Source organism: Dermacentor andersoni, chromosome 7 (genome assembly GCF_023375885.2).
Source record: "Dermacentor andersoni chromosome 7, qqDerAnde1_hic_scaffold, whole genome shotgun sequence".
NCBI lineage: Eukaryota > Metazoa > Arthropoda > Arachnida > Ixodida > Ixodidae > Dermacentor > Dermacentor andersoni.
The window spans coordinates 101,549,319-101,577,303 of record NC_092820.1 but is presented as its reverse complement, the minus strand read 5'-3'; the positions used below and the strand labels follow the sequence as shown (position 1 = coordinate 101,577,303).

At 49.7% G+C, this 27,985-nt stretch overlaps 1 protein-coding gene across 1 annotated transcript; it reads right to left on the bottom strand.

The window, feature by feature from the left end:
• Positions 1–1,072: 1,072 nt before the first annotated feature.
• On the bottom strand, positions 1,073–27,880 carry LOC126534021 (membrane metallo-endopeptidase-like 1). The gene is made up of 4 exons (XM_050181234.2): positions 26,835–27,880; positions 21,766–22,197; positions 10,743–10,925; positions 1,073–2,055 (listed from the first exon to the last, which is right to left on the bottom strand). The coding sequence occupies exons 1-4, from the start codon at positions 27,810–27,812 to the stop codon at positions 1,867–1,869; spliced, it is 1,782 nt and encodes a 593-aa protein (XP_050037191.2). The 5' UTR covers positions 27,813–27,880; the 3' UTR covers positions 1,073–1,866.
• Positions 27,881–27,985: the final 105 nt, after the last annotated feature.

Sequence of the window (27,985 nt, the reverse complement as noted above, 5' to 3'; positions counted from 1 at the left end):
AGGAGGTTTTGGCCAAGTACTTCACCAGGGTGGCCAATCCTGCTCTTGTGAGAGAGTGCGTTACCGGTTCTGGTCACCGGGATCAGGCCGCACTCCAGGCCTGCTTATGCAATTTCATCCACACGCGGATATTTTTTATCCGGTGAAAAATTGCGCGGCACCGGGATTCGAACCACGGTCCTCTCTGACGCGAGGCGGATACTCTTACCTCTTCGCCACCGCAGGAGTTATACAGCCTACCATGTGGTGAATACGATCGTGCGCACGGGGTACCTGTTTAGAGCAATTTAAATATGATAGTATTCTGTGAAACATACCAATATAAAATGATGGATAAAAGAAAATGCATATTTCAAGATGCTGCAGCAGTACATTTAGAAATGAGAAAAATCTATCTATCGTGGTGCATTATATATTATAAACTATTACTCGGTGTCAGAGAAAGTGTTCTGAAGGCTGTTTAACGCTTCCCTAGCGTCGCCCCGGACCAACGCTTGTACCCTTCATATCTTGCGCTAGACTCGGTAGACTCATGAGAAGGGGCCCGTGCAAGTGTAATGCTCATTGCAGGTCTAAACTTGCCATAATACGACGTATAGTTCTGCGGAAACCCGCAAAGTGGAGAGATATATAAATAATAAAAAGAGAATCAGACATCCACCCGTTCGTGGCAATTGCTACAAAGGAAACCCATACGGGTTCCTCAAATGAAAAACCTCGCACTTGAAGAAAAATTCGTCCGAAGGGCGGTGTTTTCTGATCCGAGTCCTGGACCAGGACGAATTTTTTTTCAACTGCGAGGTGTTTCTTCGAGAACCAGTCCTACCTTATCGGTAATTTTCAAGCTCTGTTCATACAAAAGTGCAATCCTGCATGCCTAATCTGCGACATAAAAAATACTGCGGCCACATTAGCTTTAGTGAACTTCCGAAGTTTGAATGTTTTGTTTATGGCTTAAGCAAACCTGAACGGTCGTTGAAAAAGCATTGCTACAAGATTTCAAAGCACACCATAAATTCTTAACTTCAACGTACATTCAAGAGAAGCCGCGAATACATTACAGTACTACGAATCAGAATACAGGCTTTTATGATTTTCAGACATCACCAGCACCGACGCCATGCCATTTGTTTGGTTATCCACATCGTAAAGGCACCATCTACTACCAGTATTCGACACTTGAGAGTTGCATAACTAGTCATGTAGCACTGCTTCTTGAAGGCAACAGGACCGTGACTACGACCGAGCTGTGATGAGTCCACACCGGTAAACCCACAGCCGCAAAACATAAACACATTTACCAGTTTTTAGCGTAAATCATAGCGACCAGGTAATTAGGCCACCAGGGCTTTTAAGAGAAACTGCTGACACTAGAATGGCGGAACCTGCGCCTACCTATCTAAACTAACAGGGTGAAAAATACAGCGGCAGAAGACGTCAAAAGCAGAAGGATACGTTGGCACTTTTCATAAAACGGATAATATGTTTTCGTGGCTCAGCTACGAAGAAACTTTTTGACAGCTGTTGCAGCTCGAGTCTGGCCACATACGAAGGTGCTATGATGTCCAATAATGTGCTCAGGTCTTATTTGTCAGAACTTGAAGCCCACTCCTGAATTCATCAACATAGTGTTCATGAATGAAACAATGAAGCACAGCAACCAATTATCAGGCACAGCAGACATTTCGTAAATGAAGCAGTCAGGAATAAGTTCATCCACGTACAGTGCAATAATGGGCGAATTTCACTGGGCGCAGCATCTCAATGATAACGGAGCTATGCATCCGAGAAGCGAACACACAAAACTATAACAAAGGTATACATCTTGGGCGCGGAAAGAGAACCGCTCACGCATAGTCTTGAAAATCAATCGTAAAACGTGCACTTCGACGCAGGGTTCATCTTGGAACCGACGGGACAACCGAAGGCTTTGGCAAACGGCGCGAAGTTCATGACCGCCTTGTTGCAGTCACCGCCATAGATGTTGTCGGCAGGCGTCGTTGCGCAAGCGGTGAGGCAGGCCGTTATGAAGAACACCTTCTCCTCCGTCAATTCCTGGAAAGAAAAGTCAGAATTTATTTTCTTTGGTCATTAACAGTAAACGGTACACGTAATGGTTGCAACCTATTTCATCGTAGCTTTCACAAGTAGAAATTTCACAAGAGTCTGAAACATGTGCTGGAAAACATTTTCACTTCTCTTGGTACGCGTTTTTTATGGGACTTGAAATATATTATGTCATATAAAGCTATTTTTGTTTTCTTTCAGTAGCGTTCGCAGGAAGGTCTATATCGGCAAAAAGAAATTGAAGTAACATCTCTATGTCCATTCTTGAGAAACGGCAGCAAATTCTCTGCAAAGTTAATTTCCATCACAAAATGGGCCTACAGTTAAGGAACATCTGGCTTCAGTCCAGCCTATTGAGTTACATAGTTGCCCATTCTTTCTTACTCTTTAACGTCGAGAAATTACCGAAAAGATCGTGACGAACTTATATGCGAAACGCCGTAGGGTAGTTAGTGCACTGCCGATTATGACGGGGACTGGAAGACCGGGAACAGTCTCTAGGTGAATGACTCTAAAGCAGCAGCCGTTGTCGCACGGAACGCCAAGAAACCAAGATCCTGCTACATCAGAGTCGACTGTGGGATACAAATGAATAGAAACCGGATGGATCTCGCGCGGCTAGAGCCAAACTCTGATGACAAGGCAGGTAGTTAGGAATTCCCACAGGGCGTAAGCTCGCCCAGCACCGCCAAAATTTGGTCAATCTACTAAATTAGCACATTGCCGACTCAGATGAAGAAAGACAGCTTGTTCCGTTGCCTGCATACGGCATGACACTTTCGGGAAGAAGAATGATTGTGCCGGAACTTTATGGATACGAGCACACTAAAAATTGTGGTCTCGCGATTAAAGTGTGCTTGTAGCGTGTCCAGTGTCCGAGGTTTGTATTCTGTGATCAGTGTGACTGTTTTTGAACCAGTGCAGTGATTTAGCCCGCGGCTTCAAGCAACATCTCTGCAAGATTGACAAATGCAGAAGAGGGATAGAGAGAGGGTAAACTTTATAGAAGAGAGAACGCGAGCGTAGGTAGCTCTTCCGCTCTGCAGTGGGTGGTCCCCTCAGTCCAGGAGTCTAGCGGCCTGCTACTCGCTCGATTAACAATCGAGCTGGTCTGTCGAGTCTGAGCTGGACATCGCTGCGTCCCATTGTTGTCTGGTGGGGTGTGTTATGGGTTAGAGCTGTGGTGGTGCTTGCGCAAGCCCATACCCTGTGGTAAAGCGTTGTGCATTGAACGCAGAGTCGCCATTTATATTAATACAGCGCAGGGTGTATGGCGTGGCAGAGGCTCAAGTGAAGATGCGTTGTTGGAGTTTTCGCCATATTACAGCTCCCCTCGCGTCAGAGCATTATTAGGCTTCGTGAAAGGCGATAGCGTTGTAGGATATGCGTGTAGGTTAATGGTAAGGGTCAGGGTGAAACTACTCGGCGCGGCCCTCTCGCGTCTCCTGTTGTGCATGCGCTCAGGCGTAGGCGTGTGCCTGCTGACTGCGGCGTAAGGACTCATGCCCCAGAGTACCCACGAGTTGTATGTATGGCGGGAGCTGGCGCGACCCAATCAGAATGCGATCTGCGGCCCTGGAAATCTTAGTCCGGGAAAAATTTCTCCATGCCGGCTGAGAGACTGTCAGAACTATGACGCACACCCAGTGCGGTCTCGTCGTGATGGCTTACGCTGTCGCTAGGTCCTCGGCTTCTGCAGCGCTCGCTCTGGAAACCGACGACGCCTTTATTTCGGTCCCGTGATTGTCGACTACGCTCGTAACGAATGCCGTGCTCCTTGCGGTGCTCGCCGCATCTACATATAAGACATTGGCGTGGTTCTCACACTTCCTCGCGAGCGCCTGTGCTCGGGCATGTCGACGCCCGATGCGGAAGGTCGGGCACATATTTCTGAGTATTGTTGAGACGTGCATAGTTTCATGTATTCGTGTTCGGATTTCTGGCAGTGCGCTGGTTTTCCGTACGGAACATCCAAGACGTTCCAAGAAGCAGTGTCCGGCTGTTGTGCATTGTAGCCTTTCCTTTTGGTTAACCAGGTGGGCCTCTATAATTTCCCGCGCGTTGTTGTCCACCCCAACGCACGGGAAAATGGAGAAGATGTGGCGTTGAATCCAACGGAACCAGCAATCCGATGAACACGCACCGAAATTCCATCAAAATGTTCCGGCATTACACCGAGCGACGCTTGCACTCCAGCCTGCCCGCGTTGAACGAACGCTGAATGGAAATGCCTCGCATGAGATCTGTCTTTTTTGGCCCCGTTTCACCGCAACTCTTCATGCTTTCTTCGCGAAACTTCACCAACGCATCTCTCAAGGTGAGAGGATCCGTTTGACACTTTTGGAGTCCGATTGCATCAATTTTCGACTATTTCGAGCCACATTTGTGCTATGCCACGCCGCTGACGCGCTAAGCCTAGCGTGCAACGCACTACTCCGAGCCCCTGTGGAGCGCGCAGCTGCGTTCCGCGCCACGCCTACGGTCGACGCCTACTGTCGACGTAGACCATTTCGCCGCCTTCGCCGATATCGTTCGTAGCCCCCCAAGCCGCCGACGTGGAATACCAAGACGAAGGCGTCTCCATCAGCCCTGCCAAGCTTGAAGCCGACTCACACTAGATCCGTGCTGTGAAAGCACACGGTGCAGCAGCGGCCCACCACCAGCCGCCACCCCCCTGCGCTACCACTCTCCGTCATTCACGCTCTCCTGTCCTCGCCTACCAGCGGAGGACTTCAAGATCGTCTTCAGAGCGGCAGCAGGGCTGGACCTCCGCACTACCACAAACGGAGCCCTGCTCCATATCCAGTGTGCTCTTGCCGCCATCGACTACGCCACCGCCGGCACCGCCGACAATGTACGAAGAAATCCCTTACTGCCAGCACCCCATCTGAACCTCTCTACCTCTACAGCTGGGTCTCCTCCGCCTCTACCTCCGGGTCTCGGAACTCCGCCTGGACCCCATCGCTTGCCCCCTGCGTGCCTAGGCGGCCGCCCCCCGACAACGCTCCCCGCGGCTCGAATGCAACGTCGTGAGCTCCCTGACCCAGGACGCGATCGTCCAAGATCTCCGTGCTGAGGCTTGCACGAACTGCTGGGCTCCTGGCCACCGCGTGGATGTCTGCACCGAGCCCAAGTCCGCCCTTTGTCACCACTGCGGCCAGGCCCACAAGGCAGTCAAGCCCCGGACCTGCCTGCCTTGCTGCATCCTGAGGGAGAGAACCCACGTCTCGGGCTCGGGCCCTAGCGGGCTCCGGTTCGATCGAAAGGGCCCGTCATTATCTTCGGCCACCTCCAAGCCCCAGCTTCCCCCACCAGCGACACCCAACGGGCCCATCCTCAAGACCTCCCGGCTTTTCCGCCCCCACCGCCGCTCTCTTTCCCGTGGTGCCCGGTCTGTCAGCCACCACCGCTCCTTCCGGCCTCTGCCTAGATATGAGGCGTTCACCGCCCCCGCCACCACATCACCGGTAAGCTCGAAATCGCAGGCTCACGCGTCGGAACCCCAACTGCGGCCCTCGAAGCTACTATCGCTGCCCAGCAGCTCCATATTCAGGAGCTGTCGCGCCAGCTGCAGGCCGCGCTACTGCGTACGTCTTCCCCTGCTCCTCGTCCTTCCCAGCTCCCGAACCTCCCCAGCCACCAGCTGCGCCGGAGTCAGCTTTGGAGCCAATCTATACGGCATCCTCGGCTGAATTATCGCGCGCCTTCTCTCCGAACCGCAGCCCCCGCACAAACGCCGATCACCTTCCTCCGACCCCGTCGCGCCCGAGTGTGACGTCATTCTCCAATATCCTCCTTGTTGGAGGCGTTTGAGCTGCGCGTCATGGCCCGCTTCGCGCGACTTGAGGTAGTACACGCTATTTGAGGAGCACGTCGCCAGTATCGACACCCGCGTGGCCGCCACCAAATCCTATCTTACCTCCCTAAACACCAGGGTCCCGGCCCTAGAGGCCTACCAGAGCGCGTCTGAGGCCACGGTCGCGCACCTCTCGCTCCCCGCCCTACTCATCCCAGCAGCTACCCTAACTCCGTCGCGTGACCCCGCCATCCATCATGGCCAGACACCCCACGCGCCATAATCTCTGGCAGTGGAACTATAGGGGGCTCCGACAACCTTGCTGCCGTGCTGCACCAGTTGGACGTTTCGGACTGTGCCCATCTCCTCCTCGAAATCCTTGCTCATCGTCGCACTGGCTCAGGTGATCGAAGAAGTTTCCTTGGGAGCAGTAGGGATCGTGGAAGACGCTCGTCCGCATATATTGAAAATCTAGAAGGCAGAGTTCCTTAGCAACATCGGTTGAACGCGAGTGACTGAAAGGGTGCCGACGACCAGAATACGCCGCGACGCCCTAACGCGTTTTACGCTAGCCTAACGGAACGGTAACCTAACCTAATGAGGCCGAGAAAGTAAGACAATAATGCTCACGACTTACCCATTGTGAGAATACATCGTGCCATCCTAGCTTGTTTAACGCTAAGTTAGCGTACCGTAACGTCAACTCAACCCAACCTAAGGTAACGTTAACCTAACCTAACGTAACATAGCGTGGTCGAGACGCAAAGACAGTATTCCGCATGGTCTAACCACTGTAGAATACACCGCGGTACCCTAACACGTTCCTACGCTAACCTAAACCTAAGCTAACCTAACGTAACATAGACGAGACCCAAAGCCAGTAATCCTTACGGCGTGACATAAGGCAATCGCGTTCAACCGTGGTTGCTAAGGCGCTGTGCGTTTATTTCACTCAAACGGGACCACTCAAAAACGCTCCTTAAAAGTCCAGCAGAGCAGGCTCGGCCTATACTACGGCCGCTATCACACTCCCGGGAAAATCAATTGTGCTCTCTTCTTTTTTTAGATAGAGTGCCGTAAGGCACGACAAAGTTATAATCCGGCATGACTGATTCAGCACCAGCGCGCCACGTGTGAGAAAGTGTATCCGTCGACGCACCTTCACACTAAGCCATTATCGAATCAGTGCCCGCTACTTCACCTGTTTCACCGCGCCAACAGCCAGCGTCTGAGTGTAAACAAACTCGACCCCACTCCGTTATGCCGGCACGCCTAGGGAAAAACGCGCGTAACACGCGAGAAGAAACGTCACCGTAGTGCCTAGGCAGAGTCGCATATTCATGGTGCAAAGGCCCGCAAATTTTATATCTCGCACTCGCTCTTACTCGCGCCTGCGCAGAAATGTCGAGCGCCGCGAGAGAGTGAGAGAGAGAGAGTAAACGTTAATTGTAGTAGATGTTGTTTGGTTATTGTGGGTGGAGCCCCTCTTCCAGGCCCCCACTGGTTACAGCGGCTCGCCGTGCCTGGTCAAGGGTCCCGAGCTAGTTGGCTTCCTAATTCCAATTCCGCGAGTCGCGCCTCCCACGACCAGTTATGGAGAGTGTTGCGTAGCATCGGCGAGGTGGCAGCCGCCTGATGTAACGCGCACTGGATTGTTATGTCTTCCAATGTCGGTGTTCCTTCGCACCTCGGACATTTGTTGCTGTATTTGTCTGGGTACATTTTGGGTAGCCTGTATAAATGTGGGAAAGTGTTTGCAGGCGGCACCAGTCCCGTGTTTCCCGCTTGTCTAGGTCTGGCTGAGGAAGGGCTTTCGTTCGCCTACTTAGTCGTTGTAAATCGAGGATTTCCCTTGGCGCATCGGGTGTCGAGGTGTTCTCTTGGGCAGTGTGGCCTGCGGCTCGGCCTGTCATGCCTAGAGCGAAGCGGTCCGCCCGTTCATTTCCCGCTATCCCTGTGTGCGTCGGGCACCAGGTCGTGCAATGATTCATAGTGAATTCCTTTCCTAGGATGCGGAAAACGCTGCCCACTATAGTCCCCTCAAGGAAGAGGCGGCAGGCGTCCTGCGGATCCGTCAGCACGTAGGCCGATTGGCCCTTAGCTTCCGCAGCGCGTATGGGCAGGGCTAAGGCCACAACTTCGGCAGTTGCAACTGATTTTGTGTATATGGATGCTGCTGCGGTTGTTCGTCCTTTTGTCAGCGCTATTTCTGACTTGAGGTGTTTTTGGTTGCTTGAGGCGTCATTGGCAGCTTGGGTCCCCGTGACCTGGGCCACCTCACACGAGCCGCACTTTGGCTCACATGGGTGTCCGCTACTGGATTTCTAAGTCCACGAATTCGGCGCAATCGCAGGTCGGGCTGTGGACGGACGTCTCTCCGATGCCCTTTTCTATGGCATGCTTTGCACACCTGAACACTAGCACAGGAAGGATGACACAGGTGTTCGCCTCCGTTGTAGTGCACCACCCGCGGTAGTGACGGGCCGCAGAATGTAAGGGCGGCGGTCTTTGTTTCTCCGATCATTCTTGCTTGCATAAGTTCGACGCCTTGAGTTCGTGTACTTATGCTTCCTATGATGGTCTCCGGTGGCGTACGGGGTGGAAATCCGTGTATGACTCCTCGGATAGCTTCCTCTCCGGTGGCAGCGTATACGTTAACGTCATGCCAACGTCCGTTGATAGCGAGGGAGTGGACTCGGCGTGCCTTCTCCGCGACCTCCTGACTCGATGTCGAATGTATGGCGATATTGGAGCCGGGCTTTATATGGAGCGAAAATTGCTCACCTGTCATTTGGTAGTCGCAGGCCATGACGATCGTCTCGGCGAGGACCGGCGTGCTGATAGTTTTCAAAGGCAGTCCTTGGTGGGGTCGGATAACTATCTTGAAGTTGTCCTTAGGAAGAGGACGAAGTTTGGGTCTCCCTCTCCGTCGTCTCATTAGTTTCGTTGGGTTAGTGCTGCCCGTTGAGTCAGTTTCTCGCTTGCGCTGTCGCGCCTGCTGTTTCCTTTTCCGTAGTGTCAGGACTGTCTGCCAGTTGTCGTGCGTCCACTGGCGCCCCGGTGTTGTGGCGAACGGAGCCTGCTATTCCGTCTTCTATTCTTTCTAGATTTCTTAAATCCATGTTCTCTGCTGGTACGGTCTCACCTTGCATTGTCGTCATCGTCTGAAGTTCGCGAAGCGTTCCCGTAGCCATGCACAGGCAGAACAGCTCCTGCCGTTCGTCTTTCTCACGCGTCGGAGCAGCACCGGCTGCTGCACCCAGCTGGCGTTGGGGTTATTGACGCTGCCCAAATGTCCGGGTCTGTAGGATCACTGGGCTCCGTAAGCTTCACCAAGGGCAACGTAGGTAGCCCGCCCGTGTTCCTTGTATCCTCACGAGTCTACTGGTATCTCGGTACCGTGAGTGGAAGCACTAGTCTCAGCGCCGCGAGAAACGCCACGCCCCGCTTTACCTACTAGCAATTCTAAATGTGCGACCTGGGCACCAGAACCGGCAGCCTGAAGTCCGCGCACAACGCTAATTTTAATTTTCTTTACTTTTGGTTTTCTCATCAATAAAAATTTTTCACCACCACCACCACCTGCACTCCCAAGACGCATTCGCCGTTGTAGCTCACCGAAGTCCCCATATAAAGGGTTCGCTAGCAATAAACGGGGGCTTTTTGGTTTGGGGCTTGGACGGTTGCCCGTTATGTTTCTGCTCCAACCCGGTAGCTGCAAGGCTACATGTGTGCACATCAGGCCTAAATGTGTTGAGTAGGTCTTGCGTCAGGTAAATATTTGGAGATACGTCTCGCTATCGTTATCATGTGGAAGACTATTTGCATAGGCTCCTGCATACTTTGTGCCTGGTGAATCATAGAGAAAGCTCTGACAAGCGCCCGTCCTTGGCACTATAGCGGCAGTGCATCTGACAGATGGTATTGTAACGCGAGACCGTTAAGGGCCCCGTGTCGCAGAACATCAGGCATCAGCGTCCAGGGTTGAGCGTAGTTTCGGCAAAAATCATTTCGAACCACGTAGGCCCTCCATGTAGTGCAAGGAAGAGACTGAACTAATTGAATTTCGCAAGGTAAAATACGCCAGAAGATGATATACGTGAGAAAAATTGTAAAGTACGACTTGTACACAACCAACGGACATGATAGCGTCGGACTGTAATTTCAATATATGAGAAAACAAACTTCTGTTTCGCAGAAACTCAAAACACGAGCCCATTTTCCAGCGCTTCTACCATTTATAGAGCGGCCATGGCATCCGAGGTGCGCGCAAACCTGAAAGGCCATGAATCGACGCACCCTGTTCCTTGCAACACCTCCAGATGGGGCTCGCCGCCGCCACATCACAGCCCACGCAATACGACGCGCTTACCAGAAAGATCGCCTTCGCGCATAGCGTTCGCGGCCAGCGTTTCTTGCTAAGCATTACGGTTACATACGCTCCAGTTGCCGGGAAGAGTGAGAAGCGGTCAGATATCTTTGAAGATTATCGCGCTCCGCTCTTTAATGGCGAAGCTTAAGCGTCCTCAGAATTTTTAACACACTTTTCAGATTTCCGATGCTCGGCGCTGGGAAAAAAGATGCCTATAAAAGAGTGGTAGCAGGAAGTATAATAATTTGTTTCCCTGTGATTGTGATTCCAAACAAAATTATGCGCTACCGCTGCACACCAACATTGTTGCTTCTATCGCAATGACAACTTTGCCCTCTGCCACCAGCGGAACGTTATAGGAGGCTGGGAAAATTTGCTGTCCCGGCGCAAAATATAGTTCCTCTCATACCACTTAAGTGGCGCCTTAATACACAACGACGATATTTTTGTGATACGGTAGGTATGGGATGTATCTACAATGTATGCTATTTTTCCAACACTACCCACCTCAGATAGCCGGCTATTACTCTCTTGGTGGTGTCTCTTGAATGCTGCATACGCCACCTCCATCGCGGGAACTTCGGGGAAGATGCTGATGTTTCCGGGTAGGCAGTTGAGCGTTCGCTGCTCGAAGGTGTGTTGAATGCTGTCGCTCAACCAAGACCACACGAACTCGCCTTGAGGGGTGAACTGCAGCAAGCAATTAGCTCATTCTTGATTCAATACCACGTTTACATCTGTAGCAGGTAAGCAATAATGCCTGCACCATATCCGTAAACAAAGCAGCATAATGATGCTACCGAAGCATATTACGACAGCAACATTGTAAGATGTTATACGCGGAAACATGTTCATTTGTGGTAATCATTATATAAGGCATAGAATAAGTTACCATGCTCTAAAGTAGCGCAAATAATATACATAGGTGGTGAGAACACCGCCCTTCATTCTTAAGTTGAGCGCCGTCGTTTGGAGGCCAGATAGGAAAGCCGGTTGAGTCACCAGCCGTATTATAACAATATTTTAGCGGACATTCTTTCTCACAGCGAATCTGTATGGGGCTAACCGATTCGTTCGTCCATCCGTCTGTCGACTGCGCGCCGTAAACTTCTCCGCCGGAAACCCACCCGCATGCACAAAAAAAAAAAAAAGAGAAAGAGAGGGGTGCGATTGGCTGCACCGGTAGTGACGTCGTTCCCCTACGTCGCAGCCGAGAGCACGCGAAGCAGTTTCTCTCCGGCTACGAAATGGGTAGGCCACAACCTCATTCGTACTCTTGAGGAGCAGGCAGCTTTCGATCAGCAAAACCGTGAGCAGAAGCGGGAACGAGCACGTCTACGCCGTGGTGATGCTGTAGTCCGGGCACAAGAACATGCTCGTGCAGCCGAGCGCAATCACTAATTGCGTACCGAGGATCCGGCAGCCTACCATGGCGTCGTTTAATGAACCGTCAGGATTAACTTACTGATAGCCGCCGGGGTCGCACATTTCAGCTTCGTCGATTGACCATTTGTACTGAGTGCTTGGGCGGTGATTTTTTATTACTTTTATTTTTCCTGCGTCTCGTTCGGCGGCCTTACCAAAGAAAGATTGTATGTGCGTATATTAATTACCAAGAGCGAGTATTCTTTCTAACCGAGTTTGTTCATTGTGGTATATCATTGCGTCTACTTCACACTGTAGGTCGTTCCTGCATGCGTGTAATGCATCTGCTGACATAGGAGCACATCTTGCGGGATCAACCCGCATCCTCGAGCAATGTCACAACCTCAAACATACCACGGCGAGCACAGAAGTCTCGATTTGACATGTGACCGCTTCCGTAGTTTAACCTAAACCTTATGCTGCGATTTAATGTGGCTTTGTTTGTGCACGCCCTGCGTAAGTTCTCCACATGACAGATTTGATGGTGTTTTTTTTAGAGATAGCGGAAATGCACCGCACCTGTACCTTCACTCGACCGGCAACCGATGTCGCGACTATATAGTAGTGATTCCTTGCCTTCTCGCGTCACCTTTTCTCTCTGTCCCCTCTCGCCTTGTATGGGAACTGCAATCGAACACTAACAAAGCTTTCAATCACTCGTTTCGCGACTGCGTCGGTTCCGCTCATTCTAGGCCTACTCTCCCCTTTCCACTCTACCATTGTGTTTAGCTTCCCTCTGGACTTGCGCGTTAGTAAAAAGCTAAGCGCTGTAGCCTCTGCAACGTTCTTGCGGGGGCCCATTATAACTACAGCGGTCAAGCTCCAGAGAGCATTGCGTGCATTCGACGCGGTGCATAGTTACAAACGAGCTTCCCGCGTCGCATCACCTTTTCTGTCTGCCGCGCTCGTGTCAAGTATGCACATGTTCTGAACGAGCCTCCAACGCGGTGTGCCAGACAGCAACAGGAGCAGCACCAGTGGAAAAGGTTAAGAGGCAAAAAAAGCTTCGCTTTAAAACAGGCCATTAAATGCAGGCCATGTAATGTGAAGGGTGGATAACCTGTAGACCACAAATGAACAGCTACTGGCATGCGAGGGTACAGGTCGGCATGCGCCTATGCGTCAAATGCGTACTGACGCGCGAAGATTTGGATAACTGCCGATGCTACAATATCGGCAAGGCGTCGCCGCCGTGCACTAGCGAGAAACTGTGACGTGTCGCCAGCGTCCAGCAATCAGAGGCTGTGAGGCCTCCGGCTGCTATACCAATGATGGCCACCGATGCGAAGACGCTGACACCAACGACTATCCGTGTTCTTTGGATGCACAAAACGCGTATCAGTGCTCTTGAAAGACAGTGCTGTTATACTAGGCCGACACCAAAACGACCGACGACTGAGACTGGTGGCAGGGTGACGAGAACTTGTGAAGAGTTCGAACGACGCCGACCGATCCAAAGTGCCAACTGTCATTGCGCCGGTATCAATGCGATTGTCAGCCAGAACATTGCAGCGATTCATGATTTTGGTAAAGACTGTGCTTGTTGTATGTGTATCTTGCGCCGAAAGCGAATGGATAAATACATTCCCAGTCCAAAGTCTGCATAATTAGCACTTGCTTACCACAGATGTTTACATTACGGGTAGGCCTAGTGCGTCCATCGAGTTCGTAACTGGAGAGTGAATGAGGCCAGCTGAGAAATTCTGTCGAAGGAAAGAAATCTTCAATGCCGTTTCACGATACAGCGATTTTAAATATGGCACTCTTGACTTCGTACGGTGTGTTATCAACGAACCGCGAGGAACATCGGGTGGTGAATCGCGGTGTGTTTCGTGTGTGAATTATGTGGTCTCAGGTGACTAAATTTTACCGGGCGAGCCCTGCACTCGCCAGCGGCAAGTAACAGTGGTAAAAACTTTCGAAAGCGAAATGAACTAGTAGGCGGACAATCGGCAGTACATCTTCAGCCATGCGAACCGTTTTAGCATATAATGCACGCTTCGATTCTGCATGTTAAATACAGTTGAGTAGAAGTTCCCATTGCAGCGTCGTCGACAAAGCGCACTTGCGCGCCGAGTTCCTTATCAGCTACCAGCAAGAAACGTTGCTTGGCCGCAGCGGCGGTCGCTGCTCACGTGGTTTCGTTTCAGTAACATAAAAGCTCAAGTACAGAGGAATAAAGGGAACAGTATTCTGTAGCTGCTGTGTTGCGTCACTTCAGTGGCGACGAGGATGGGATTACGACCACTAGAGTTTGACGAGACAGCAAGCAGTTCGGATGCCTACCGTGTTCCCCTCGAGGCTTACTTGGAAGGCAACGATATCAAAGACTCATCGAAGCGCCGGGTGCAAAATTTTGGTAGCATCGCTCAGTGACAGCGTAGTTCGAGTTCTTCAGGGACGATGCCCGTCAACACCCGTGAACAGCTTAGAGTACGACGAAGTTGTGAAGGTGTTAGAAGAGCACTACAGCCCGCAAGTGAACGAGACGGTGGCAAGTCACGCATTTTTCATACGGAAGCAAGAAGAGGGCGAGACAGTTAAAGACTTTGTGGCCGACTTACGACGCCTTGCGAATGACTGCAACTTCGGCAGTTTTAAGAATGTTACGAGACCGGATAATCTGTGGTATCCGGGACGACGATGCCAGGTGGTTCCTGCTGACGCAAAGGAAGCTGACTCCGCAGGAAGCTGAGGAATTCGCAATATCTTCAGAAACAGCTGACCGTAACGTTCGTTCCATGAGGAATGCCTATGGCGAGAAAGACACTAGCAATGTGCTCTGCGTTCAACGGCGTCGTGGCAGCGGACGAAATACTGACAGCGGGTACGATAGACGAGACCCACGCCCTTCGTGCTGGAGATGCGGCTCAAGTCATTCGGCACACGAATGCCAACATGTCGGGAAGGTGTGCCGGAAATGCGGCACTAGAGGACACTTGGCGACAATGTGCCAATGCCGGCGCACCTACCAACAGGGATCCTACGCGCTCAACGAACAGTCCGATAAGGAAGACAGCAGGGAAGAAATGCTTTTCGCCCTATCCACTCAGAACATTGCTGACCAGAGGACGCGACCAATGGAATGAAACTTGGTCTGGGGCGGTAGGAGACTGCGGGTGCTGATCGACACAAGGCCATCCGTCAGTGTTATTCCAAAAAGCGTCTTTAAAAGGCACAGTAAGTGGTGGCCTGGGCTAGAAAAAACGCCACTTCGATTGGCCTGCTTCTTGGGGCCTCTCCAGTGCTCGGCTGAGTCGCCATGAGGGTGGAGCACGGCAAGGCGCAAGTGGACAGACAGTTCGCTCGTGGTAGTCGACTGTGACGGACCATTACTGTGCGGTAGAAACACAATTCAAGCTTTACGCGAAGGTGGCTTGTCACTCTTCGAAGAACAGGCTCTACAAGGCGTTCATGCGCTGCAGTCTGAAGACGGCATAAAAGATCTGCTTGATGAGTTGTCAGACTTGTTTGAAGACCGGCTGGGCTGTTGCAAAGGTCCGCCCGTGAAGCTGCACAAGAAAGAAGGTGCAGTACCATGGTTTCTGAGGGCTCGTTCGGTGCCGTTTGCGCTTCGCAAAGCCGTGTCCACGGAAATTGACCACCTCGTTCAGCAAGGCGTTCTGTCGCCGGTGAGTGTTTCCGAGTGGGCTGCGCCTGTTGTACCAGTGCTGAAGAAGAATGGGGACTTAAGGCTGTGCGGCGCCGTGAATACCGCCACTCACCTGGCGCAGTACCCGTTGCGAAAGGTGGATGATATTTTTGCTGCGCTCTACGGGGGAGAAGCATTCACAACACTGGACTTGCGGAATGCTTATAACCAGCTCCCGCTTGACGAAGAGGCTAAAAAGATAACCGTCATCAACACGCACCAGGGCTTATACTTGTACAACCGATTAGCCTTTGGCATCTCGTCTCCTCCCGTACTGTTCCAGCGGCGCATTGAGTCGTTATTGCGGGGATTACCCAGAGTGCGCGTATACTTGGACGAGATTAGAACTGCCGAGAAACAGCATGACACGTCGACGCTTCGACAAGTGTTGCAGAGACTGCGGGACAGTGGCCTCCAGCTGAACAAATGCAAATGTTGGTTCCGAGAGAAAGAAGTGCTGGCCTTGGTGTTTGGAATTTCGAAGTTTCGCGATTTCCTGTTCGGCAACCGTTTCACGTTAGTAATGGATCACAAGCCACTCACCGGGCTCTTCCACCCAGACAAACCGATTCCGCAGATGGCGGCAGCTCGAATTCAGCGTTGGGCGCTCCTTCTATCAGCATACCAATACAATCTGGAATACAGCAAGGGACTGCACAATGGTAACTCGGACGCTCTCAGTCGCATGCCTTTGCCAGGGGATAATGAACGTGGAAGTCAAGTGGTAATGGAATATGTGCTCTACACGCAGGGTTTAGATGCAAGTGCCCTTCCATCTGAACAAATAATTGCTCTGACCCAGGAGGACGGCAAACTGCGGCAAGTCCGGGAATGGATCGAGCGTGGCTGGCCATCACATCTTGCCAAGGAGCAGCAGCATCTGCTTCCGTACTTCACCCGCCGACGCGAGCTCGTCGTGAGCCATAGCCTCATTTACTGGGGTCATCGTGTGGTCGTGCCGGAGACAGCGCGACAGTGCTTATTGAATAAGCTGCACGATACGCACCCAGGAATCGGGGCCATGAAGCGATTTGCGCGTACGTTATTCTGGTCCCCGGATTAGACAATGACATTGAACGGTTGGTGAAAGGCTGCCCCCAGTGCGTGCAGCGTGGGTCGATGTCTGCGGCGCAAGTTACTTCCCCGTGGCCTAAGACAGGAAAGCGGTGGTACCGATTGCATACGGATTTTCCAGGCCCTGTTGATGGTTACCTAATATTCATCCTAGTTGACGCGGAAACCAAGTGGATAGAAGCAACGCCTGTGAAAACAGCGACAACAGACACAACTGTTCAGCTGCTCAGAGAAAGTTTCTCCCGCTTTGGTATTCCGCAGTGTGTGGTGTCGGACAACGGCCCCCAGTTCTCGAGCGTGGCAATGGCAAAGTTCCTGCACAAAAAGTGCATACTCCACGTCAGGACGGCACCGTACCATGCACAATCAAATGAATTAGCGGAGCGGGCTGTGCGAACAATAAAAAAGGGTCTCGAGAAAAACAAACGCGGCGCATTACAGGAACAGCTGTCCCGCTTTCTGCTCCGTTACAGATCGACGCCTCTAGAAAGTGGTAAATCACCCGCACAACTACTCATTGGATTCCAGCCCCGGACAAGGCTGTCTGCCCACTTCCCAGAATGCGAGGTACCCGCAGAGGCTAACGCGATCCAGTAACAGTTTCCGTCGGCCAATTCACAACCACTGTCCCCACCTGGCAAGCGCATCTGGTCACGCCAATATGAGCGAGGGCGAAAATGGCTACCAGGGACTGTGACAGCGAAGGAGGGGTATCGCACGGTAAGGCTGGAGACACCCCTGGTAGTACAGCGCCGTGATGTGGATCAGTTGCGGACACGGCTAGCAGAAGCGACAACGCAAAGGGAGAATGCAACAACGCTCGGCCACAGCTCAGTGGAAAGAGCCGGCCGGGGAGACTCGAGAAGCAAGTGCAACGGAGCACAACAGTCCAGCGACTCCCCAGCTGGCCGCAAGAGTCTCGACAAACGAGTGCATCGGAAGCGGACCCAGTGCAACTTCGCCGCTCAACACGGCCAAGACGCCCGCCGGAGCGACTGGGCTTTTGAAGGGGGAAGAGATGCAGCGTCGTCGATCAAGCGCACTTGTGCGTCCAGTTCCTTATCAGCTACCAGCAAGAAACGTTCCTTGGCCGCAGCGGGTGTCGCTGCTCACGTGGTTTCTTTTCGGTAACTTAAAAGCTCAAGTACAGAGCAATAAAGGGAACAGTATCCTGCAGCTGCTGTGTTTCGTCACGTCAACCAGTACTCCTTCACTGCTTTCAAGTGCGGGCGTCTTATGGGCTGGTTGGGGAAAAGTCGCTCGTGCAGCACACAAGAACGCTCAGGCACTGAAGCAAACATGACACAGCGCTGTCACGTCTGAGTCTGTGGGTCCTTGTAGTGGGGAAGTGCAAAAATAAATTATCTGTTTCCAATACGTGCATCGTGTGCAATGCATAACAGTACCTTCATCATACAAGACCGATGGACGGAGCCACGTATACCAGGATAGCTTCGATACCTGCTTGAAAAGCAGGTTGTACTGATTACACTAAAGTATAATTGGCTTTTGATCTTCTTTTATTTTTCTTTGTGGAAAGTATACATGGTGAGAGTGCATTACGGGGAAGGGGAAGAATGTCCTCCGTGCTTTGTGCAGACAGTATGCATAAACTGCCCAAATCTTTTCAGCTTCCACTAAAATGCTTCCCGCCGTGATATTGCAAACTATAGTCAGGAAGAAGCTTAACTCAAAGCCAAGTTCCTACTGCATCTTCGCAGAATGTGTTTAGCTAACAAGCTAACACTTCCACTGCAACCTTATGCTGATATGCAGCATATGCGCTTCAATTATACACGTTCTGTAAAGATGAACGACTGAGACGGTAATAACAAACTGCATGAGCACTGGAAGAAGTGCTGCCATGTGCATCAGCCACAACAAAACTTCTGCGTGCCCAAACTATTTCCTTGAAGACACCCCTATGAAAACTGTACGGGCCCTTCACATTCAGGGTGTAACATTAAACCCTCCCGTCGACTTTTCCTGACGTGTCACCACGTTGCATCTAAGACTGGTCGCATTGTAGGGTTTGTTTCCTCTGTCTCCCTTTCCTGTGGGCCTGAGGTTTTCAGAGCACTCTACACCACTCATTCTGTCACAGCCTGAGTACCGCTCATCAGCATAGCACCCAAACGAAACTCGTCTAGCTGACAAACTCTAGATTGTTCAGCGCCGTACAATATGCACCCTCTAATCCCGTCTTTTCTGTCGCCGCAAGCTCATGCCAGCCTACGAGTACCGCCTCAAAGCCCTGAAGTGGCACACCCTGCAATACCAGCGCAACTTTGCACTATTGCGTCTATTGTGCAGGGTGTGTGATGGCTCTATCGACAGCACTCATCGTTCTTCTTCAGTCCTTCGGAAAAAGCGCTCACGATAGCCTCAGCCCAATCACGACTGTACGGCCCGACACGGCAACTCTATGCTTACATCTGGCATAGAGTCTCTCCACCACCCTGGATATTGACCTCCTTTCCTTGCGACCGAACTAAATAGGCGCCCTTGCGCATTGTGCACCCGCCGACTGCGTCGTTCTTGCCCTCTTTGTGTGTGTGACGTGCTCGGTAATTGAGCATGTACGCGCATGCGCATGCATGTGCATTGTGTGCATTGCATTATTTCCACTCACCTGTTCTGTTTTTCTTCGTACGTTAAATCTGCACAGTGTGCACTTCATGCTCTTGAAATTGTATGTCGTGTATTGTATGGTTTGCACTCACTAGTTCTGTTCGTGAAATTTTATTATGCTATGTGTCTTCCACTAATATAGTATATCTATGAATATTGGGGCAACGTGTAAATGTATTTTGACAACTTCGAGCGTGTCCAGAATAAATTATTATGCATCTTACCACTTTTGCCATGCTGCCCGCCATGGTCCAACCCTATCAAATATATCTCAGCTCACACCATTTGAATGAACACTTGGTAAATCAGACCATTTGTTCCTGTATGAGGTGGTCCATGGCTATATACCTTCATCAAAGCTGCTTGATCATGTGCAATTTTTCTTGCTGCATCAGTATACCAGGCAACATTTCGCATTACCTGTCTGGCCTTGTTCAATTAAAATCTGGGTTCACTCCCTTTTACGCATCCTCGTTTTCTTTTTCTCCACTTGTCTCTCTATCTCGCATTCTTTTTCTGCCACATTTGCTTCCTGTGTACATTTTATCTCGCATATTGTTTTACATGTACACCAGTAAGAAGGCCCTCTAGCGGTTTCTAGGCACACTAACAGACATTTGATTATTACTATTATCATAAGTTTTCAGCTTGCAGTCGTAGTGCCCGTAAAACAAGGAATTTGGTTAACTCTATAAAGGGGGACCTACAAAGAAGAGTGTAGATGGTATTATTACGGACGCCTTTCCTCAGTCACGCATTGTTCAGATTGTGAATGATTTTAACAGTCACTTTTATAGAGTCGGTAAACAACATCCTAAATGGGTGGGCACCAGCAAATCTCCGAAACATTACAATCCCTAACAGTCAATCTGCTTTTCTGCCTACAGTTGATGAAGCCGAATTTAGGAATATAATACGGTCCACGAGCTTGGAAAAATCTCCACAACTTGAGGCAAAGCGCAAGAAAATACGAGGACACAAGAAGGGAACGAAGACACAGAGCTACTAACAACTGAATTCTTATTGCACATGGTTATCACATATATACCATCGTACAACTGGAAGTTGTACATGGTTGCGTGCCCTTTCCTTCCAACAGACGCGAAGCTAAGCGTTGGCTTGGCGGCGCGCGCCGAAGCACGCCGACGCATCTCAGTGGTTGGGCCTTTACAGTTACTCAATGGGCACCAAGTGAAGAGAAGCGCAGTCGAGGACGGCAGGAAATTAGGTGTGGTGATGAAATTAAGAAATTTGCAGGCGCAAGTTCGAACCAGCTAGTGCAAGACAGTGGTTGTCAGACATCGCTGGCAGAAGCCTTCATCCTACATCAAACATATAAATAGGCAGACGATGACGAAGAAAAAGCACAGCAACGTTCCAGAGTCTGGGAGTCTTTGTTTTTGGTTGCTGTCCATAGTGATGTTGATGACGTGTAGGTTTCTTCTGGAGCATGGTCGAAGTTTTACCAAACAGCGCCATCGCACGTTGGCACCAACTTCTGTAGTCGTACGACGTGAAGAAAATGGCGATACACATTACAAAACATGCTCTATATTGCAGAGACGGTCGAGGACTGGCGAGTGAAACATGGACTTGTGCAGTCGCCAAGCGGCGAGCGTACAGGGTGAAGAGGTGGTGAGTGAAGCGGTGAAGGGCGTCGAGTGACGCGGGACAGGAGTATAGTGAGTGCGGCTTGCGTGATTCTTGGCCTCTGTCTCCAACTATGTCTAGCTGGAACTCTGTCGTGTACCAAGCTGAACTACCTTGGCACCTACCCATGGGGTATAAAGACATTGGTAGCACACCATTAGGCAAGAAGAGCCAATTTAGAGAGGAATTATGTGGTTGAGCCCATTTGGCCACGAGAAGGATATGGAGAGGAACGATCCGGTTATCTTGAAGTAGATTGCACCACGAGCAAACAGATTACTATTCTTATTTAGCCAAATATTAGGACTCCAAAAAGAATATTCCGTAAAACTCCAGTTATGAGTGGCTGGTATTTACCATTGACGACTAAACGAACATATACAAAAGGGGAACTGGGAGGACGTTCTCTAATGAAGGGTTCTTGATCCGGTATCAGAGTATTCTTGACCATTTAGACAAATAACTGCGAATCCCTCGCCAACTTGAAAAGGGAACAAACAATTCGTTGACTGACTAGGAGGACAACTTAGTTTCCCCGCGCCATTATCAGACTATTGATAGGGCAGGATAAAGATATCACACCACACCTCATAACAGAAACCTTCTTGGGGAACTTACGAAATGGAGCGAACTCTGGATGGAGCGTAGTAGAACTTTCATACTAACATAGGTTGTACTGAAACCTAAAACTTGCATTCCTTTCGTGCCATATTAATAATATCCGCTGGATCCGTTATTGCGGACTTCAGTAGTACCTCGGATACCAGCAGTGTTGGCACCAACGTGGTACCGAATCGTGTAGGTGACAAGACACTGCTGTACAAGAAAGTATTGTGAAATTACCCACTTTGACTGAAGTACGTTCGTCTAATGTCCTGTGGTCGTTATATATGTTCGAATACAAGGCTCCCTCCAGCATGCGCGGGCTGCAGACTGCCTCACAAGCTCCCACAAGCCATCTGCCGCGAAAAGAAAGTGCAAAGAAGCAGTTTCCTTTTTATGTACCTTCTCCGACAGTCACCCGCTGGGGTCGACACGGTCAAGCATTAAGATGAATCCACGCAAACAAACATGTTGTGCAATCAATAGCAACCTTACCTTCACTCCCACGGTGTCAATAGCAGTGATGAGCGTCCGAGCATAAAAGTACAGCAGGCCACCATACAACATGGCATTGGTGCCATCCTTGCAGTAAAGCGGAGGTGCCAGTGCGCCCAATGAGAGAGAGAGGTGGTTGAGCACCTGTTCATAGTCCGCGTATGGCAGCCCAGTGCTGTCGCCCAGGAGCTGCTCCTCTTCGGCCGCCTCGGAGCCGTACATCAGACGCTGGCTGCGACGCGTCTCGATCCAGTACTCGGCGAATGACGGCACATCGTAGGTGAAGTTTTCGTACACTTCTTCAAGTGTCTTCCGCGTGAGAAACTTGTCCGAAGGCCACAACGCTGTGCGCACGTTCTTCAACTTTTCCACAGCAACTTTTTTCGTATCGTTGTCGAGCCACGAGACAGCCCATGTCTTATTGGCAGCCTCCTGGGTAGGAAGATTGTCAAAGCAAGCACGTCAACAGCACCCAAAGCAGATCCAGCTTTTACAAAGCCCGCACGGAATGTTTTGCAACGTCATCTTAGGTAGAGCAGCCCCACCCCCCTCTTCACCGGCCCAATTATAGGTTCAACTAACCAGCCTGTTTCATTCATTTCTTTAATGACGGCTGCCAAGGGTTCGCAAATAACGGACCTTAAATTATTTCACCTCCACTTCTCAACGGTCATCAGACAATATAGTTCAAAACATTGATAATGACGCACAATGAAACTACACATTACGAAAGCCTTGGAGAAATTATTAGGTGGAACGTGAGCGACAGTTGATTGAAAAATAATTGAGTACTCAGAGGGAACGCTGTACACTTGTTCGCGTGCTTCCTTTCTCCCACTGTCAACGCCTGACAAAAAATAATGTGTCATTCGTAATGACATAAGCGTCTTCTTTGAGTACCGGCATAATTGCCATTTCTAGTAGGTAGTTTTGCGGAAATAGCTGAAACTTTTTGATAGGTGTACGCTCTTTATAGCACCGAAAAGAAACTACGAAAGTGCACGTTTCGGCTAGTGATTTGTAACTGAATGATTGAAAAAGCGCAGTGCTTTCTACTTCTCGTTTCTGTTGTCTATGTTCTGTTTTCGCGTTGCTATGTTCAAAGGGCGCCGCAATGTATTTGTCAATTTTGATTGCGCTGTATGTAGCCGAACTACATGAATGGATCTTCGTAAATGCTATCAACGAAAGAACTTCAGAATACCTAGTGGCTGTGCACTTCGATGAATTTGAGGAAATTGTTATTTGAACGCCGTCTGTAGCTAGACAGTTAATGCCATGTGTGCGTTAAGCGTGCGCGTATAGCGACGATGAAATATTTCTCAATGTTCCTGCAAGTCACGTTTTCAGCATCTACTTGCAACGTGCTAGGCCATGCACGATGGAGGCAGCTACGTACAAAGAAATACACATGCAACACTTTGAACTGTAAGGCCATACTGAAGAACTCATGAAAAACACCGCCGACGATGTCTACACGTAGCTGCAATGCGGCCCGATGGTAAGATGCCTGCAAGAGGGTGGTAAACGCACTATCTGAACGTCCTCTTTTATGTTGAACAGTACTTCGACAGGGAAACCATGGCAAATAAAAAAGAATACTTTTATCCGCAATTTAGAATGAGGCTTGGGTGTGGAAAGATCGAGAAACTTCAGAGTATGTTATTCCGGCATTGATGCAATGCAAGTTTCAGTACCCTGTATCTCCTGCTAAAAATTATAAGTAGTTGCCATTCAAGCGGGAAGTGTCAGTGCACAATGCGTTTTAATAATATTCCCATCAACGCGGCGGAACAGTTCCTGTGGTATCGCGCTGCTAATATGAAGGTTGCGGATTCAGTCCCGACCACCGCAGCTGCATTCCGATGGGGGCGGAATAAAAGGCGCTCCCTCACGTGGACGTAACGAACGTTAAAAACCCCAAGTTGGCCAAATTATTCCCGAGTTTCGCACTAGCGCGTTCCTCATACTTAGATCGTGGTTCAGGCACGTAAAAGGCCAGAATTCCTCTAATTTAACACCCCATTTTAGTCATTTGTACAGCGTAGTATATCGCATTGTAGACTACAACAGATCTAATGAACAATAAGCAGAGAATATGATATATTGGGAACAATTGGCTTGTAAAGGAATCGTCAGTACTTTTGAGTTCCGGTGTATTCACCCGGTTGCTTTTATATTCTGTAATCACCGGCAATCTGCTTTGATTAAAGCGCGACTTAAGAAAGATCAAGGAAGTGGCATTGGACCATTTGCTCGCTCGTAACTGGTAATGTCAGTAAATGAAAGCTCCGGGATGGAGAGCTCTGCACTCGGGGGGCCCCTACATTTTCAGCAGTGCCATAATCGGAATACCTTTTAAACACTCATAGCTGACATCTCTGTGAAGACAAAAACATTTGGAGTAAAAGGTCTTGCAATAGATGTCGACATTATTGCGATGAGCAATGTCGCAGTGTAGGGAAACAGCGTAATAACACCACCAAAATGGGTCATGCATTATGCGTGTAGGCAACCTGTCTCCCCTTGTCGCCCTGCTCTTGTCCCCTTGTGACACGTGGCGGCACCGCCACAATGGAAATTACCGGCGCTTGTCTGAATATATATTCACACAGCACTATCCAAAATGACCATCACGGTGGTTTGGACTGGCCGAACAGCAAACATCCTTGAAGTTTTTTTTTTTTGTCAGTGAACAGGTAACTTATCCTCCGGTACGCACCCATTGAACCAAGTTGGCGTCAAATAGGTTTTGTGAAAAGCGGCCCATACCTATTGACCCAAGTGGACAGCGAATATGTTCATTGAAGAGCGACACATAAGCAGTGGCACATAACCTGTGAACAAAGTTGGCGTCGAAAGATTTACTTGAAGAGCAGCACATATCCTTTTGCACATGCCTGGACACAAATTGACGTCAAATATGTTTAATTCACGCTCAGCACACCCCCAACTTCCGTGTTGCCAAGTTGGCATGAAAGGGGTTTGCTGAACAGCGGCACAACTTTATTTTTTAATTCAACACTCTCAATACACCGTGGGTTGTTACATAGAGAAGTGGGATTCTATACAATACGTGACAGTCAGTTCAGTGAAGACCGGCCCGTGCACAGTGACACAAGTGGAAAGCGAAAAGGTTCATTGAAGAGTGGCCCATAACCAGCGGCACATATCTAGTGATCTAAGTTGGCAAAAAATTTTCTTGAAGAGCAGCACGTATCCTTTTGCACATGTCTATGCACACAAATTGACGTCAAAGACGCTCATTCAAGTTTAGCACACCTCCAACTAGCCTGTTCTCAAGTTCGAATGAAAGATGTTCGCTGAACAGCGGCACATACCAATGGCCACATATCCAGACTGTAAAGTTGTTCCGACAGTTGGTTTCAAACCCTGTTGCCTTAGCAGAGTAGCCTGATGCGATACGCATAAGACCATGCACTCCCTACCTAGTGAACTAGCCAGCTGAAAAAAGGTCAGAGAGATGGAGACATGGATGGATGGATGGATGGATGGATGGATGGATGGATGGATGGATGGATGGATGGATGGATGGATGGATGGATGGATGGATGGATGGATGGATGGATGGATTGGTGGATGGATGGATGGATGGATGGATGGATGGATGGATGGATGGATGGATGGATGGATTGGTGGATGGATGGATGGATGCATGGATGGATGGATGGATGGATGGATGGATGGATGGATGGATGGATGGATGGATGGATGGATAACTTTTTGAGGTCCGTCGGTGCACGCAATTAGTTCGCAGCGGGCCGCTCCCACGTCGGGATAGCGATGCCATGCCCTTCCGCCACGTCGCGGGCATGGTACTCAAGCTTCTGGTTTTTCTAACAAAATGATACATACCATCACTGTTTCTCGCATAGTTTAATATTTGAAGCACTCATCGGAGTTCCGTACATCCAAACGTACGTGCACGCTGACCTACTCCAGAGTTATTGAGAATCGCTTCCGCATTCATCGTTTTACGTTCGACGTTGTGTTATTATAAAGTAGAATCAGAAGAACAGTGTCGTTATTTGTGTAATTATTTATGCATTCTTGTATTTTTATATTTAGTTTCCATTAGGGAGACTGATAATATGGATGCGAAAAATCGGCAACACAGTACAGTCGAACGCTTTTTCAATGAAGACCATTGCAACGAGTTTTGTTCGTACAACGAAGAAACTTTGGCATCACGAACGCTTATTTGTAGCTTTCCAATGAACGCTACGCAGCGGTGCCGCTACTGTTCTTTGCAGATGTAACTTGTGTGTGCACTGTGCTAGCGCTAACGGCTGAGGTAGCAACGCATTTGAAGTGTGTGGCGATGTCGGAAGTGGCTGTACTGTCTCAGGAATAGCTCAACTAGAGCTCTGCCTCTCTCAACGCTCTCAGCGGGTAGAATAACTGACAGATACGTCACAGTTGATGCCGACGTGATGATTTAATCGTAAGTGACGTCTGACGACGTCTTCAAAAGTAGATAAGGCGGAAAAGACGCGAATGTCTACGGAGGCCACGCTGATGAAAACCCTCGAAAAGCACCAAAGATTTTGACTGGACGAAAGGTGATAGTGCCCGTCGGTCACCGGTAGTCTTACGTTTCGAAGCTCCTGCGCTTCGCTGTGGAGCATGCTGTGAAGCTCGGCGCAATATTGCCGGAGGCAATCGCACTGCCTACCAGACAAAGGCTACAAGAAGCATTAGCAACTTTTGTCGTTAGTATTTGTAAATTCTGGTATAGAAACGTTTTGCTTTGTTGAACGTGCTTAGCCTGCTCTGGTGCAAGTAGTACGCTGGGCAAGCTTCGCAACAAAGTCACTTGAATAACGAAGAATTTGGAATTCCCGCGCGCTAAATCATAAAGCCTTTGAGTGTGTATATGTTGATCACACCTAAACACTGATTTCGCAAACGTGTACAAAAACAGCAAAAAAACTTTTCACTAGTTCAGTGCGCGAAACTATTACTAGTGTCGCAAGCATGCCTCTGCGGAAAAATGAAGGGTTGCTTCTAACAACGTCTGGTATAAGTGCGAGCTTTGCCTCACCCACCTCCACAATGGCAGCAAGGTGCTCATTGATGTGGCGCCGCTCTTTCTCCGAGAAGAGGCCTACGGAGGCAATGGCATTCACGAGGAGCTTGTAGCTTGATTCCACTTGACCAGCGCAGAAACGGGGTTGCTGTCCTCTGGCATGGTGCCTGCTGCCATGAATGGCAAGCAGCACGGCCGTTGGGTATGTCACTGCCCCATACGTTAGGACAAACAGCCACGACAGGTGTCGCAGTACAGCCTCATCACCGAAACGTTTGATTATGCGCAAGATATTCTCAAACTCAGACATGTCACCCACAAGCATTAGGTCATCTACTGTTATAGGCGGATCGATGGCCGTCACAGCATTTAACATTTTTACCATGTGCGAGCCAATAGAACCGGTATAGTTGGAGTCTAAGTCTTTGATAGAGAACAATTTTGAAATACGTGCCTTGCAAGGACACGCCGGCACCAATGTGTTGAAGACATCCTCAAGCATGTGGTATGTCTTCAATATGCTCTCGCCGTTCCTTTCTCTGTTCGTGTCATTAGAAAAAATCCTAAAGAGTTCGTTGTAGACAGCCTGGAAGGTTTCCTTTGGTATCTGGCTGAACATGGCCTTCCACAACAGCATAAACTCGTTTGGTGCAAAAAAGATGTGCCTTGGTTTTTCTGTTGGTGTAGCGGGCAATATCTTCATGGTAAACCAGAGATGCACGTTCCAGTTCAAGGACAGGTCGAGAAGGACCTTAATTGGGCTGACTGGTTCGTGTGGTTTTTCCGGCCATGAAATGCCTCGTGCTTGCATGAATTCTTTCATGATTTCGATTGGAGAGCCCTTCGTCCTAAGGCACATATTATACATAGCAATCACTTTTCTGACTATGCCCAATCGAGCGAAACCTTTGTTCAGCCTTTCCGGAAAATTGTACAGCCACGACAGGAGCATATCCGACATCTCGGAGGTTGACAGGCGAAACATCTTGCTCGGCATCCACCGTCCACACACGTAATCACCGAAGTCGTTACAAGGGTCGATGCCTTGGTCCAACTGATTTGATATGCGATACCTGCATTGAGAAGGAATGCGCTTCATATTGATCAGCCCTTCCAGAAATTACGACACATTAACGCTAATAACAATATACCACTAAGCCTACGCGCATG

Excerpts from the sequence above, each read along its gene's own strand:
- LOC126534021 (XM_050181234.2), bottom strand. The coding sequence starts at position 27,812 with ATGCCGAGCAAGATGTTTCGCCTGTCAACCTCCGAGATGTCGGATATG. Across the intron at positions 22,198-26,834 it reads ACCTTGCTGCCATTGTGGAG|GAGGCTGCCAATAAGACATG; the intron begins GTGGGTGAGGCA and ends CTTCCTACCCAG. Across the intron at positions 2,056-10,742 it reads GTAATAGCCGGCTATCTGAG|GAATTGACGGAGGAGAAGGT; the intron begins GTGGGTAGTGTT and ends TTTTCTTTCCAG.